Source organism: Myotis yumanensis, unplaced genomic scaffold (genome assembly GCF_028538775.1).
Source record: "Myotis yumanensis isolate MYYU_CA2020_CCGP unplaced genomic scaffold, mMyoYum1.0.hap1 SCAF_12, whole genome shotgun sequence".
Lineage (NCBI taxonomy): Eukaryota > Metazoa > Chordata > Mammalia > Chiroptera > Vespertilionidae > Myotis > Myotis yumanensis.
The window spans coordinates 11561707-11576970 of NW_027223763.1; the positions used below are offsets into that span (position 1 = coordinate 11561707).

At 48.0% G+C, this 15264-nt stretch overlaps 1 protein-coding gene across 3 annotated transcripts in view; it reads right to left on the bottom strand.

The window, feature by feature from the left end:
- The window catches only part of ASTN2 (astrotactin 2), a 759574-nt gene that overhangs the window by 45832 nt on the left and 698478 nt on the right, over positions 1 to 15264 (bottom strand). For all 3 annotated transcript variants that reach the window (XM_070430790.1, XM_070430789.1, XM_070430788.1), the window contains one exon: positions 4045 to 4186. In XM_070430790.1, coding sequence (XP_070286891.1) covers positions 4045 to 4186 — 142 coding nt within the window. The remainder of the gene's footprint in view (positions 1 to 4044; positions 4187 to 15264) is intronic.

A 15264-nucleotide genomic window follows, 5' to 3' on the forward strand; every position in this document is an offset into this window, starting at 1 on the left:
ATGATCATGTTAACCCTCCCCTCTGCCAGATAGTGATCATGCTAACCCTTCATGTCCACAGGACCTGGTGAAACATTCCAAGCCCTTTCTCATGTACTCTCTGGTTTCATCTTTGCAACAACTTGAGGAAGTATAATCAATGAACTGCATGTTGTGATGAGATGAATTAGCTCCACTTCACAGATGAGGAAGATGAGGTGAGAAGTACCTTCCCCAGGGATCTGCAGGCTGGATCTGGCCCTTCCTGTCCCCAGTGTTGGATTTGTTTTTTTCTATTGCAAACAGAGTGGCTTGTAGTTAGAAGGCATCTCTTCCACTCTTCATTCATACCCTCACCAGGTACTTCTGACAACTCCACAGGTGTGTGGACAGGACAGAGTCAGCACGTGGAGGTAGAAAAGGGGAAGGCGGGTGTGAGAGTCAGCGTGGGTATGAATCTCAGTTCTATCTCTTTGTGTCATGTGACTTTAAGCAAAATGTTTCCTCCTTTAAGCCCTAGTTTTCTCATCTATGAAGTGAGAGGTGATGATGAAGATTAAGATGGTGATGATTCCCACCTCAATGTGCAAGTCTTACAGCTCACTGAGTTCAACCTTTCCATTTCACAGATGAGAACATTGAGGCCCAAGGAAGTATGGAGAAGGGGCCCCAGCTCTTACTGGGAGCAAGTGTGGGAACTGCTGTCTGACTCTTGACCTCAATGTTGGCATGTGGTTGCAGTACCGGCTCCTTTGGCATTCCTTCCATAGAGCTGAGGCCAGGGAGGTGAGGATGGGCCTGGGGCAAGCCTCCGAATGTGTGGGAATGAGCCCCCCACCCCAGGAATCAGGCCTGGCTGCCACTGTGTGTTTGCTCAGGACCCTTTGGCCGTCATCCATGGTTAGAGAAAGGCAGGGCAGCCAAGACAAGACAGAGGCTAATTACCTTGGATAATAGGAAACTGGGGATCGGCAACAATGAGGGTGTCTAGGCCTCTGGCCAAGCAAGGGCAGGAGCCACGGATGCCCAGCCTGGCCCAGCCCATGTATCCTGAGTAGAGATTCCTGCTCAGGGTCACCCTCCAACTCCAATAACCCAAGGGGGTAGGAGCTGGCCACACTGTCAGACCTTCTGCAGACCCTCTCCCTCTACTGCTTTTTGTTTGCTTTCATTCAAAAGCAAAACAAATGAAACAAACAAGGAAATTCAATTTAAACAGGGCCTGAGCACTGGTGTTTCTGTTTTGTTACACCAGGGTGAACTTAGGACAGAAACCCAGCCTCGACTTTCATTCCTCCAGTTGGTCTCAACCCCGCGGCACTATGTAAAATGGCATGATAGACGGGCTGCAAAAGCAATGTGCCTTTCTAAGTGGGATGGAGAGAGGGAGTGGGGATGGAGGGGGCCTGATTGAGAGAGAGAGAGAGAGAGAGAGAGAGAGAGAGAGAGAACAAGATAGCAAAATTCAAAGAAGAAATAGCAGAGAAACTGAGACACACACAATAACAAAAATTAAGAGCATAACCAATAGAAAGGCGAAGAGGGAATAGCTGGGAGAATGGCAGGCAGACAAAGTCAGGGTGCTATGTAGAAAACACACACACACACAGAGAATGAAAGGCAAGAAGAGACAGAGATTCAGAAAGGCACGGAAGGGCAAAACAAAAGTGAGAGAGGTAGAAAAGTTGGAAAGGCCAGAGCCCAGAAGGAGATGAAGGGGGCAAATGAGGAAAACTCCCGTGGCAAAGCTATGCATTCCCAGAACTCTCAAGCTGGGGTCGATCTCATACACCTTCATTTTGAAGATGCTGAACTTGCAAAACAAGGAGAGGGATGTTTAGCTTAAGGTCCCAGAGGCAGAAATGGTGGTGGTGGGGTATGAACCCAGACTCCCTGCCTGACAGACTGGTCCTGCACACCTGTGCCCCCTCAAGCCTTCCACCCTATGCTCTGGCAGCATGGATGAGGGGTTTGGTGTCCAAAGGTCCTTAATGAAAACTCGGGGGCCTGGACCCATGTACTCTTTCTATCCTATTTCATCCTGAAAGATCCTGGATGGTCATTCTTTCCAGGGTTAGTGGGACCCCCACCTGCCTTACAGGATATAAATTCCTCCAGGATTTCCTTGAAAGAAAGATAACCTGCAGCTAAGTCAAGCAGAATGAAGCAGAAAGAGGAAGAAAGTGACTAACATGTTGCAGGCCTCCTGGAAACCAGGAGATCTGGTCAACCCTGAGCATGGAGTTTCTCATGTGGTGCTCTTCCCTGTAACCCTGTGGGATAAGAACTATGACCAGCCCTCTTCTTCCAGAAGAAGAAGCCAATGCCATCTCCTCTGTGAATTCTGCCAAGATGTCCCACTGGAAGAGGTCTGGTAACCTATTGTACTTTGGGGATTCCGTGCCTAGAGTTCTCACTGTTCCCAATTAATGGTTGCCTTTCTGCATAAAATAAAACTTGGGCCCCAACATCTATGTGAGTTGCTTATTCAGTCAGTGGCAGAATCCGAGTCAGAAGGCCCAATGTTCAGCTTACAGTCCTGAGTTTGATGCATGAATATGTTGGGTGTTGCCAATGAGCCTGAGTATGTCGAGTGTTCACCATGGTCTTTAGAGAAGTCATGGTCCCCCGAGGAAGTGGGGATAGAATGCTCTGGAGGTAAGGGAGATTCACAGATTGTGGAGGGATTACTATTTACTGAGCACATACTTAGATACTTTGTTAGGAGGTTTCTTGTTTATGTTCATGCAACTCTGCATCCCAAGTTTTATTATTTCTGCTTTACTGGGGTTTCTAGAGGTACAGCAACTTATCCAATCGTTAGTTATCTAGAAATGTCAAATCCAAATTGGAATAACAGTCTGTGGCCTTTCATACCATAAGTAGGTTAGAAGTTATCTGACGCTAGAACCTTTGTCATAATCATATTCGCACTTGCATTTCCTAGCCCAGTGCCAAGACATTGGAAACCCTCAAAATATAGCTGCTGAATAAGTAAATGAGTGCTGGATGAGTCAATAAAAATGCAAATGAATAAAAGAACTGATGCACAAATAAGTGAATGAACGATGGAATATAAATGGATGAATAAATAGATGGATGAATGGAAGGGATGGATGGATGGATAGAAGAAAAAAGGAAGAGAGAGATGAATGGAGGAATGAATGATTGGTTGGGTAGATGGATACATGAATGAATCACTGAGTGAGCGAATAAAAGAAACAAATGAATGAGTTGAATAACTGCAGTACTTGTGATAATCCTGCTCACCTTGTTAACAACCACAGCTTTCTAGGTTGGTAAGAGAGACTGGTCTATCGCTTCATGATTAGGGTACAGGAAGAAAACTGGTCTCTAGAACTCTATGTTATAGCTTATGATGGCTGCTTCCAGATGTGGCAACACTCACTGAGACAGGAAACAAAAGGAAAATAAGCCCCCTTTCCCTCTGAGATTACAGAGGGGGCTCAGAATGACCTCCTTTTTCATCTCCAGAAGTTTGGATGCAACGACTCTAATGTACTCTATGAAGGAGTGATAATGCTGCTATTTCTAAGGGACTGGCTGGATCTATCACTAAAAATTTATATGTACATACATGTATATGCATATATACTTATGTACATGTATATGCATGTATATGTGTACATGGTTAGCATGCTTATATATGCATAGTATGTATATATACTTCAGATGTGCTAATATAATATTTTTCAGAGGAGCTGTCACAGAACTGAGAAAAGAACACAAGGCAAGGGCCCCTGCGCCAGCCCTCCATGCTAACTTGCCACTTTCCCTCTCGGCCTACAGATTCTGTGTCAGCTGGAGGTCTGCTTTTGGGTTTCTGGCCTCCCTGGGCCCTACAGCGCTAACCATGTAAGATCCTGTGACTTACTGTGGCCAAGCTTATCCAGTGGATACTTGGAAACCTTAGCATCTCAAGGTGCACACACAGGCTGGCCTATAAAACACTGGGTTGGCCTGGCCAGACTGTGCATGCCTCGCCTCCCAGACTGAAACCAGCCCTGTCTGCTTCACACTCCCCACGCACCCAGCAGGTCTTACTTGTAGAGGCCGTCGGGTTCCAGACACTTGAAGATGACGGAGTAGATACTGACTTCGGGGACCTCTCCGTGGCTTCGACCAGCTGCTACACAAGATGTGCCCAGGCCAGAGAGTAAGTCATCGGCAAAACTCAGGAATTCTCCTGGAGGGAGACAGAGAAAGATAAGCTCCCCGGCTCAGGCCTTGGTGAGCAGACATTCTTGCTGCTGTCCAATCCCATCAACTGTCTGCATACCACTGCTGAGAGCGTTAGTGGAGAGAATAAGCACAAGATATGAAGATGACACCGGTCAGTACATAGCCCTGAACTCCTTCTTTAAATTCACCCGTGAACTTTCTCAACTCTAAGTGGGGATACTAGTACCTACCTTCATAATATTGTACCAAGGTTTGATTGATGTAAATTATTGTGTAATAAAAATGCATGAAAAGCCTAGAGAATTGCATTTCCCTTCCTGTATAACAAAGGAGTTGAACTAAGAATAGAAAATAGGTTTTGTGTCACCTGGCACTAGATTCGTGGAGTGTTGTGATGGACAGAGACCTGGTTTAGCTAAGGAGGTAGGAATTTCAAGACTGATCAGTGATGAGGGGCATGGGATAGAAAGGGACGGTGAGCCCTGGCTGGTTTGTCTCAGTGGATAGAGCATCGGCCTGTGACCTGAAGGGTCTTGGGTTCAATTCCAGTCAAGAGCACATGCCTGAGTTGCGGGCTTGACCCCCAGCGGGGGGCGTGCAGGAGACAGCCAATCAATGGTTCTCTCTCACCATTGATGTTTCTATCTCTCTCCCTCTCCCTTCCTCTCTAAAATCAATAAAAGTATATTTTTTAAAAAAAGAAAGAAAGGGACGGTGGAAGAACAAGAGCTGGATGCTGTGATTTCTAGTCACCTAACCATCAGGTTTTATTTATTTACTAGAGGCCCGATGCATGAAATTCGTGTAAGAGTAGGCCTTCCTTCCCCCGCTGACAGCACGGCTTCCCTCTGGCACCCGGGACCTGGGCTTCCCTCACAGCCCCAGCTTCGTCTGGAAGGTCGTTCAGAAGAACGTCCATTCTAATTTGCGTATTATGCTTTTATTATTATGGGATTTTAAGGTTTTTTTAATTGATTTTTAGACAGAGAGGAAGGGAGAGGGAGAGAGGGGGGAAACATCAACTTGAGAGTGAGACATCAATCAGCTGCCTCCTGCAAGCCCCTTACTGGGGATCGAGCCCACAACCCAGGCACGTACCCTGACTGGGAATCTAACCAGCCACCTTGCAGTGCACGGATGACACCCAACCCACTGAGTCACATCGGCCAGGGCCAGCCATCCTATGTTAGAAAGCAGCTGATGTTTACTAGAAATAGGAGTGATGCAGAAGATTTGATGAAGACTAGAAAGAATGCACATTTGGAATCCTGAGATTTCATCTTAGCTCTGTGAAGAATTTGCTGTATAGCTTTGGGCAACTCAATTCCCATCTCAGAGCTGTGATTTTCTCCTCTGTAAAGTGGAGGTGCTAGCATCACTATTAGGATTTTTGAAAAATAAAATAAAAATGTAGATATGCTCAAAGATTAAGTTATGAGGGTAGACATCGTGGCACTATTTAAACAAGCAAGAGTTTAGAAACCAAATGTTCAACAACATAGAAACAGCAATATCAATTAGAGTTCAATGGTGCAATGGAATATTTTATAGCCCCTAAAAGTAATATTGTGGAATAACATGAGTTACATGAAAGGATATTCATGACATATCAAGTTTATAAACAGGTTACACTATTACAGAATAATCTCACTTGGGGTGGAAATTTTACATGTGTATCTATTTAGAAAGAGAAGGAAAAAAAATACAGCCAATGCATAACAGTGGCTTTGTCTGCAAAGTGAGATAATGGGTACTTTTTCTCTCTTGTTTTTGCTTATCTCTGTTTTGTTTTTTTAATTACCTACAATGAACATGGGGAAAAAAATCAATAAAATTTACTTAAAAATAGATGAAGTGAATGAGCCAGACCAAATGGCCGCGGAGTTCCCTTCCAAGTCTAAAATAGGATGATTTCGGAGCAAAGCAGGCATGTGTGGTATTTGATACCACACAGTACGAAACGGTCTAAGGCCTCTACACTGCTGAGTCCTGGTCCTGCCTGACCCAGAGGGCCCCACACTCTCTACGCACTTGTATGCTCAGGAATAAAGAAGAGGAGCATGTCCGTTCAACGCTACCTTCTCTACCTGGCCTGAAGGACAATCTGATTTGATGGAACCATCACCGAACAGTGTCTGGGACGACTGAGACCCAGAGAAGCCACGTGGCACATCTGTCCCAGGGAACGGGGTGGGCAGCCCACGCGGATCACTTCCTGTCCGCCCTGCTAAGGGAAGTCCACTCTCCACTCAGACATGGACCGTGTTAACGCTTGTCTGACTGAAGTGTCTGGGTGGGCCTGGATTTGGGTGAATGATGGTTCTCTAACGTATCACTCCCTGTGGTCCAGGACAACAGAGCGGATGGTCAGTGTTTTCTGTTTTCCACTTTTTATTTATGATTTATTTAATATATCTTTATTGATTTCAGAGAGGAAGAAAGAGGGAGAGAGAAATAGAAACATCAATGTTGAGAGAATCATTGATCGGCTGCCTCATGCGTGCCCCACACTGGGGACTGAGCCCACAACCTGGGCATGTGCCCTGACCAGGAATCAAACCATGACCTCCTCGTTCATAGGTCGATGCTCAACCACTGAGCCATGCCGGCCAGGCCTCTGTTTCCCCCTTTTTAAAAGACGATGTACAGTGCACAGCCTTGATCTGTAGATGCCGGAGCACATGTCTGGATCAGGCTGACAGAGCCAGTTCAGTGGCTCTCGCCAGACAGACCCGGGACCAAATTCTATTTCCACCCTTTATTGCAAATCCCTTAACCTCTTAAAGTCTCAGTTTTCCTTTCTGTGACCAGGGACCAATAACTCTTTTATAGGTTTGGAGTCTAGAAAGAAAAGTGGAGTCTAGGAAGAAACTTTCGGTCCAGAACCAGAGGTCTTGCTAGACAACAAAGAGGTGAATGAAACCCTTTTCTTGTCGCAGAGTTCTCGTCCCCTATTTCTCCTGGAGGCTTCTTGTGTCAGTGCCTTTCCTGGTAAAATCATAAACCAACAACGTGCCTCTTCCAATAGGTACCAACGCAGAGCAACGCACGGGGTGAAAAGTGGAAATAAAAGCAAGCAAGCGGGGGTGGTGGTGGTGGACATGGGATCATTCACTGAAGGGAGTGGGGGCTTTGTTTCTCTTGCTTTCTTAGGATTCCCAGTCTGGCTGCTTACACTTGTTTTCTTTGAGCTTGGATCCATGTCTGTGTGCTTTTCAATTTGTTCCCAGATAGCCATTGGAAAAGTTGGCCCTTCGTGAGGGAATGCAGTATGCTGTGGCCTGTATTAATGAGCTGTCTTCAGGCCAAAAGATGGTTGACATTCATTTTCAAATGGGCATAGCTTTTCAGATATTTCCATGCATTTCAGGATAATTTAGACCATGGACAAAAGCCTCATGAATGCTGGCACACAGTTCTACGGTTTATAGGTTCAGTTCAAGTGAAGAAACTGGATAACGCGGAGCATGTATCTAGTCATTCCAAGGGCATTCTGAGGACATGTAGGTCCCAGTTCTGTTTGGGACTAACTATACATAAGGATCTTCCAATGGGAAGAATTTAGAAGAAGAAAATGGACCTTTAGCAGTAACTTTTCTTTTTTCCATATAATCCTCACATATAATGAGGTACACGGTAGTGTCTCCATTGTGAAGCTGAGATGACACTTGCAAATTTAGGAAGAAACGGGGCTGAGATTTGAACCCCCTTTCTTCCTAACGCCAAAGCCACACCTTTTTGTTTATACGATGCTGCCTCCTAGAGAAAGTTTACAGAGAGTGAGCTTTCTCAATCCTCTTCAGTTTGCCATTGAATTCCTGCCACTCTCTTAGCTCTATGGGCTTGAGGAACGAACTAATAAAAGAAATGGTCCCTGACCTTCTACAGCTTGTAATCTGACAACGGGAAGGGTTGTTAAATACAAGAACAGACCCATAAAGTAAATTGTAATATTGCTTTTCTTGGCACTCTGTTCCAGAAGGTTTAAACGAGACCTAGATGGAGGCAGGTGAATGAGGCAAACCCTCCCTGGCCCTCCTCACTTAGGGGAGGGGGAGGGGGAGATAAAAGAGGCCTGGGGCTTCTCTATGCACAAACGCATTTCAGTGCAATTCTCCACATACATGTGGTTCCACAGGATAACATATCCTGCGCGCCTGGCAGCGGTACAGCTGATGGACAGTAACACAGTGCAGCGGTGAAGAGGTGAAGAGGCTGGGCTCTGAATTTACTCTGCCTGAGATTAAACCCTGGCCCACCCCACTTACAGCGCACCTTGGACAGGTCCTATTTTCTCCTATGTGAATGGGCATAATCATAGCACCTAACTTGCAGTGCTGTTGTGAATAGCATATAAAATATCGTGTACATTGTTAGAAACCAATCAGCACAAAGTCTGGTAAACTGCAAGGGCTCAAAAATATTTCAACTATCAGTATTGTTTTATTTATTTTTTTAATGTTTTTATTGATTTTTAGATAGAGAGGAAGGGAGGGAGAGATGGAAACATCAATGACGAGAGAGAATCATTGATCGGCTGCCTCCTGCACGACCCCTACTGGGGACTGAACCCAGGCATGTAACCTGACTGGGAATCGAACCCGGGAACTCTCGGACCATGGGGCCAGCCTGGCATATCAGCATTGTTTTTGTCACTATTGTTGTCATAACCCAGAGAGAGACAAGGACCCTTAGAGATTTTTGCTTTTATCCAACCTACTTCTTTGCTGGGTGACAAAACTGACGCCCCGAGAGGGAAAGGGGCCTGTCTATGGCCACGCACTGAGTCAGGGTAGACTTGGAACAAAGCTTGCTCTCTTAATCCTAGGGCCTATCAGATAAGGCAAAGCAGCTGACCTAGGAGACCGTGTTGCCGGGAACTGAAGAGCTTCCGGAGCTGCCCCTGGAGCCCTTGCTCCTCAGGTTCTGACCGACTTTATTCCATATGAGTGTGAGCCACGGCTCCTGGGCATTTACTATGTGCTGGGCAGTGTACGAGGCACCAGGTTCTACCCGGCTAGCTTCTCAAACTTGGAAATTTTGAGAAAGGTCAAAAGCCCAGGAGAGACAGGAGGAGTGCAGCTGGTTTCCAATGTGGAGCCTAGTCTAACTGTGGTCTGCAGATTAGAAAATCTAGAACTCAGGGGTGAGAAGGAATGGCCACGGTGGGGGAAGGGGCTCGTCTGTCTCCTCCACCCACACTGACCTTCCACCAGAGGAACTCCACTTTCATCTGTTTCTATACTGATGGCTTGTGTTTTATTTGGGTTGGGGGAAAACACTTTAAAAATAAAAAGCTTGGCTGAAAAGTTTTATTGCTTGAAAAGTTTGAATCCCAAAACCCTGCCACCTTCTCTGATAGAAACACACACACACACCCCTAGGGCTTTGCTGCCCAGTAACCAGCTCCTGGCCTCTGAGATCCTCGTCCCTTCTGCGAGGACACTGCCTGGGCTGCCCCTGCCTCTCCTCCCGGGCACACTGTTAGGGCAGAACCCTCCTGGACCAGGGCTGCTGCTGCAGCCAGCCTCACCCAGGCCTGTCCAAGACGCTCACATTCTTTCTCTGTTTTCCTTTCCTTGAAAACAGATAGGGAGTTGGGAGTCGCTGTAGGAATGTGCCTGTTCCCCATTATGGCTCTTCTGGGGCTGTAACCCGAGTGGCTGGGGCCAGGCCCCCACACATTTCTTCATTCACCCAGCCTCGAGCCTCGCTCGCATTACGATCCACAGAAAGGGTCGACCATGATTCTGCAGAAGCTCCCGAACCAGCCCAACAGAGCACTGAGCCATTTTTCCAGAGGCCCCACCCCTGCCTCCACTCTCTCTCCTGCTCCTTTCATCACTCCCTCAGCCCTCTTCCTCTTTGGTGCTCCCTCTCCCTCTCGGTCTCCGTCTCCCCTCTCCCTCAGCCTCTGATTGAGGTCACAGTCAGAGCTGGCCACCAGAGCAAATTGAAAACAGGTTGGGAGAAAAGCAGCAAGAAATTCCAAAATGGAAGGGGTGGGAGCAGGGCGTTATTCAGCCCAGGTGGGGAGAAAGGTCCCCGCTCAGGACTCCACACTCTTTTCAGGAAACACCAAGGGGATTTAGAGGCCACCCCGGCTGGCCTGGCCCCTCCTAGCCTGCAGCGGCTCCCTGCTGGGTGCCCAGGGAGGGGCAGGGCCCTGCATTTCCCCCCCTTTCCTCGGCTGGGGCAAATGTAGGCAGTCATTCTGAGGTAGAGTGCTTCCTGGAGGACCTCTCACCGTCAGCTGGAGTGGACTCTTCTTCCCGTACATGATGCTGCTTTAACTTGAAAAGCCAGGGTGTGCTGGTGGTGGTGCTGGCCATGCGACATAGGGCAAAGGAGTGCAGTTGGGGGGTGGGGCAGAAGAAACCTGATTTTTTTTGTGTTTGGAGCCAGACTCCACCATTTATGAACTATATTATCTAAGGATAATATCTTCATCTGGCAAGTGGGTGGTCATCAGAGAATCCAGCCAGGAATCAATAATACATGTGGCATCCCTGCTACATGGATGGTTCCCCAATCTCAGTGCCCCGCACGCTGCTACCTCTGCTTCCTTAGGTCCCCTCAGTTTGTCTCATACCATTTTAGTGGCCAAACTTGGCTGCTTTTAGATACACTGCATGATACCTAACTCCCTTGAACTTCCTTTCCCCCCCAAAAAGAAGTAAATTTTAAAAGAAGGAAGAAAGAAAGCAAGGGAGGGAGGGAGGGAAGAAGGAAAGAGGAAAAAATGTTTATTTAGCTCTTACTATACGGTATCAAAAGTGTGTGACATTTTTACTTATATTGTCTTGCTTGATGTTCAAAACAACCCACGTTGATTAATATTCAATATGACCTAATGAATTAGGTTCATTGAGCTTTTACAAATGAGGAATTAGGTTCAAGGTAGGTTAAACAACCTGCCTAACAAGATCCCTAGAAATGGTGGAGGGAAGGCTAGAACCAGGGCATCGGAGGTGCAGAGTCTGTGTTTGTCCTGCTGCACGCTGGCCTACAGGCAGGGTTGTTGTGGTCCCCTCTGAGGCACCAGTGCCAGCAGCAGGCTGGCCATGCAGGTATTTGTGGAATTCTGAGAAACTGAACTTCAGTGGTTGAAGCCAGACCCACCCGCATCTCCCCAACACCAGCACCTGGCGTTAGAACGCTTTTAGGAGAGGCAGGCTGCTTCCTATGTGGCCTCCTTCCAAGGTGGATAGGACGCCCATGGTCTAGGGGAGAAGGGGCTGTCAGAAAGTGAAGTCCTCCAAAAAAGGGGGTAGTGGTCCAGCAAGTACCTGCTGAGAGCCTCCAGGTGCCAGGCCCTGTGCTGAGGGGCTTTGGCCCATCGAAGGCATCTGTTGGTTCCACTAATGGCACCCTAGTTTCTACTAAGAGCACCCTAGTTTCTACTAATAGCACCCTAGTTTCTACTAATAGCACCCTAGTTTTCCACTGGGGTCATCCCCCCCCCTAATTTCAGTCCATATGATTTATGTGTAGCTAAGGCCTCCCCCCTCCTCCAGAGATGGACATGAGATCAGTGGCCTGATTTTCCGTGTCAAGAGGCCAAAAAGAGATAAATAAGTGACCCAAGCCTGACCAACCAGACTAACTCTTGGGATGGAGACCGGGTCCCAGTGACGTCACTTGAAGGCTTGCGTCAGTGTGTCTGAACCCTGATACACCTGTGGATATTTTAAATATATGTGCGAATATTTTCCCTTTTCTGTCAAAGGCAGTTTCCATTTTTTTTCTGTTACTTGCAAACAGGAGCCCTCCCAGATACAAGTTCTGCCTGGCTACAATGGCTCAGTTGGTTGAGTGTCGTCCCATGCACCAAAAGGTTGCCAGTTCGATTCCTGGTCAGGGCACCTGTGTTGCAGGTTCAATCCCTGGTGGGGGCCCATATGGAATGTAACCAATTGATGTTTCTTTCTCACATCTCTCTCTCTTTCTCTGTCTCTCTCTCTCTTCTTCTTCTTTCTAAGCATGTCCTCAGATGAGGTTAAAAAAGAAAGTTCTATGAGGTCAATTTTATGATTACCACTTTATACATGAAAAAAAAAATTGTTTATAGGTCTTAAGCAAGTTGCCCAAGGTCACACTCCATCTAAATAACAAGGCTGACTTTAAATCCAGAGCTGTCAGACTCCAAAACCTGAGCCGTTCCCATCATAAAATACTACCCAGGGCAAGGGACACAAAGAGTCCATTCTTGAACAAAAATCACTGCATATTTCCAATCCCCTGCTTCCTGTGGCCTCCTCTTCTGGCCTCATCGCTCATGTTCCCTTCCTCACTTACTCACCAGCCACGCTGGCCCTTGTCCCCCACGCCAGCATGCCAAGCACGTTCCTACCCCAGGGTCTCCAACCTGGAGAGCTCCTTCCAGATCACTGCTTAAACGTCACTTCCTCAGAGGGGCCTCCTCCAGCTACTCAGCCGCATTGAATCACCCTATTGCCCTCTGGTCCTTTTCCCTACTTTACCTCTTGCCATTACATGTATCTTGTTCTTTGGTATATTGATGGATTAAAATGTTATCTGTATCTCTCACTTCAAGCCCCAGGAGAAAGGGCCACCGTGGAGCCTGTACACAGTGGGTTCCCCATAAATATTTTTCTAGGGAGTGTATGTATTTACTGCGTATCGTAAGCTGAGCTGATGGCTGGGAACAACATGAAGAAGAATGTCTTAGTCTTGGGTCCCTGGAAAGCAGAGCCTATGCTATGAGAAGGCTGGGTGCAGACGGGTTATCTGGGAGGTGCTTCTGAGAAGCAGGCATGGGGGAAGGGAAGAATGAGATGGGACAGAAGAAAAGTCAATAGAGAGGAGTGTCATTAAGTTCCCACAGGGACCTCTAGGAAGTAAATGAGATGTCTCCCAGGATTGTTTGGCTGAAAGTGGGGGAGCTGGGGCATGTATCCCCAGATTCCTGATGACCACAGACTGAGAGCCTCCCCGAGAGAGTAAATGTCCCCACACTGTCTTTTTTAGCTGTGCTCACTCATGGGCGTACGGAGCCCCCTCAGTCTTGCATGAGGCCACAGGGCAGAAGCTGGAAGTAAGCGTTCAGTACCGGTGGCAGCACCTGGCTATGGACAGACTGTCCAGCATGCTCCACGGGGCCAAGAGGATGGGCATGGCCCTGATCTCCGTCGTTAAGACATTTACACAAAGAGAAATAGGTGTGCCTTCCTCACTGAGACCTAGGGCCTCACTGAGCTGTTGAAACAGTCTGCAAACAGTTGCTGAACACCCAGGAGGTGCCGGGCCGGGGAGGGGGGGTGGGGAGGAACGAACCGCTGTGGACACAGCACAAAGCCCCCTCCTTCTCTGTGGTGCTCACAGCTGAGCAGGGCAGAATCGCAGCGGTTGTTTTAATGAATGACCCATCAGAGTCCTGCAACTTATTAATACAGAATTCAGTAATACTAGCCTCAGCATTAACAGGCACTTGGCTAATAGAGTCTGCCCTTTCCTACAGTTGGATAAATGAGGGCCATTAAAAGCCCTCGTCATCCCCACCGTCCCGAGGACAAATGATGCTGATACATTTGGCCGGAGAGGGTATTGCTAACATGTGTGAGGAGAGCCGACCTGGGGACGGGACTGCGGAGGAGGAGGCAGCGGACCAGGAGCCAAGGCCCGCCCCTGCCGTCACTCTCTGAGGACCAGTGTGTTTACTGCGGGCGCAGCACTCACCCACGGAGGGTTTTCTTTCCCTTCTTTCCTTTTTTAAAATCTCAATCCTACGTGTTACACGATTGTGAAGTGGAAACAACCAACTGAACAAAATGTGCTTCTCATCAGGGTCTCTGTTCCTCACAGTGGTTCTCAACCTTCTGGCCGTTTAAATACAGTTCCTCATGTTGTGACCCAACCATAAAATTATTTTCATTGCTACCTCATAACTGTAATGTTGCTACTGTTATGACTCGTAATGTAAATATCTGATATGCACAATGGTCTTAGGCGACCCCTGTGAAAGGGTTGTTCGACCGCCAAAGGGGTCGCGACCCACAGGTTGAGAACCCCTGTGTCTAGCACATCCCACGTTCTCTGGGCTGGGCCCTTGAGTCAGCGCCTCCCTCCCTGTGCAAGCGGCCTGCTGTGGGTGCTGACCGAGGGCCGGAGGGCCCCTGTGGCTGAGATTGTGATGAAACAGCCTATAACCTGAAGAGCTGGGCTTAGGACTCTCCTTTTGTCAAGAGGAGAAGAGAGGCTCGGGGAGGCAGGGCAGACTGCCAACCACACGGCTACCGCAGAGCGCAGCAGCTCGGCCTTGCACCAGGCTGATCCGAGTCCAGGGCCTGTGGTTTTGTCACAACACGCGCTTCCTAATTGCTCTGTCTCGACGGCCTTGGTTTCCTTGTCTCTGTCAGTCTCACTCTGCCAGGGGTCGGGAGGAGTGAATTACATTCAGTCCATAAAAATACAAAAGTAGTTTATAATCTGGGCAGCATGCTGCACACGTAAGGAGTGGTTGTTAAGGGAAACCCACAGAGAGCCAGGTGAGGCAATGAACGCGTCAGAGGGGCGCTGCTGGGTTAGAAACGGGGAGGGGAGGCCAGGCTTTGCGAGGCACTGAGGTTTGTGGGTGTTCAGAGCTAAAAACACGCCAGGACACACCGAGTGTGGGGATGAAGAACCTCTCCCCAGGGAAAGGCACAGACACACCCACAGGTGACACAGAGGGATTTCTGCGGCACAGGACAGGAGGGAAGAGCTGGGGGGATGAGGATGCTGAGTGCAGAGGAATGTACAGCTAGCTCCCTGGGACTGGAGCTCCCAGATTCCCCTCATTTCTGGAGGGCTGGCTTCTCTTTCTTCCCATCAGCTCAAGTCCTACCTCCTCAGCCCGCACCAGCCAATCTAGAGCAGACCTGGGCCACCCACTACCAAATACTTCCTGGAATTTTCTTCTGGGCATTAATGACAACCTATAGCTACTCTGTTTGCTTATGTACCTCCTTATTGTTATCCGATTACTAAAATGTTAGCTCCAGAACTCCAGGAGCCTGTCCACTGTGGTCCAGCATGTCATGGTCTCCCCAGTGTGTGGCAGAGTGTGGGGGGCACAGTAGC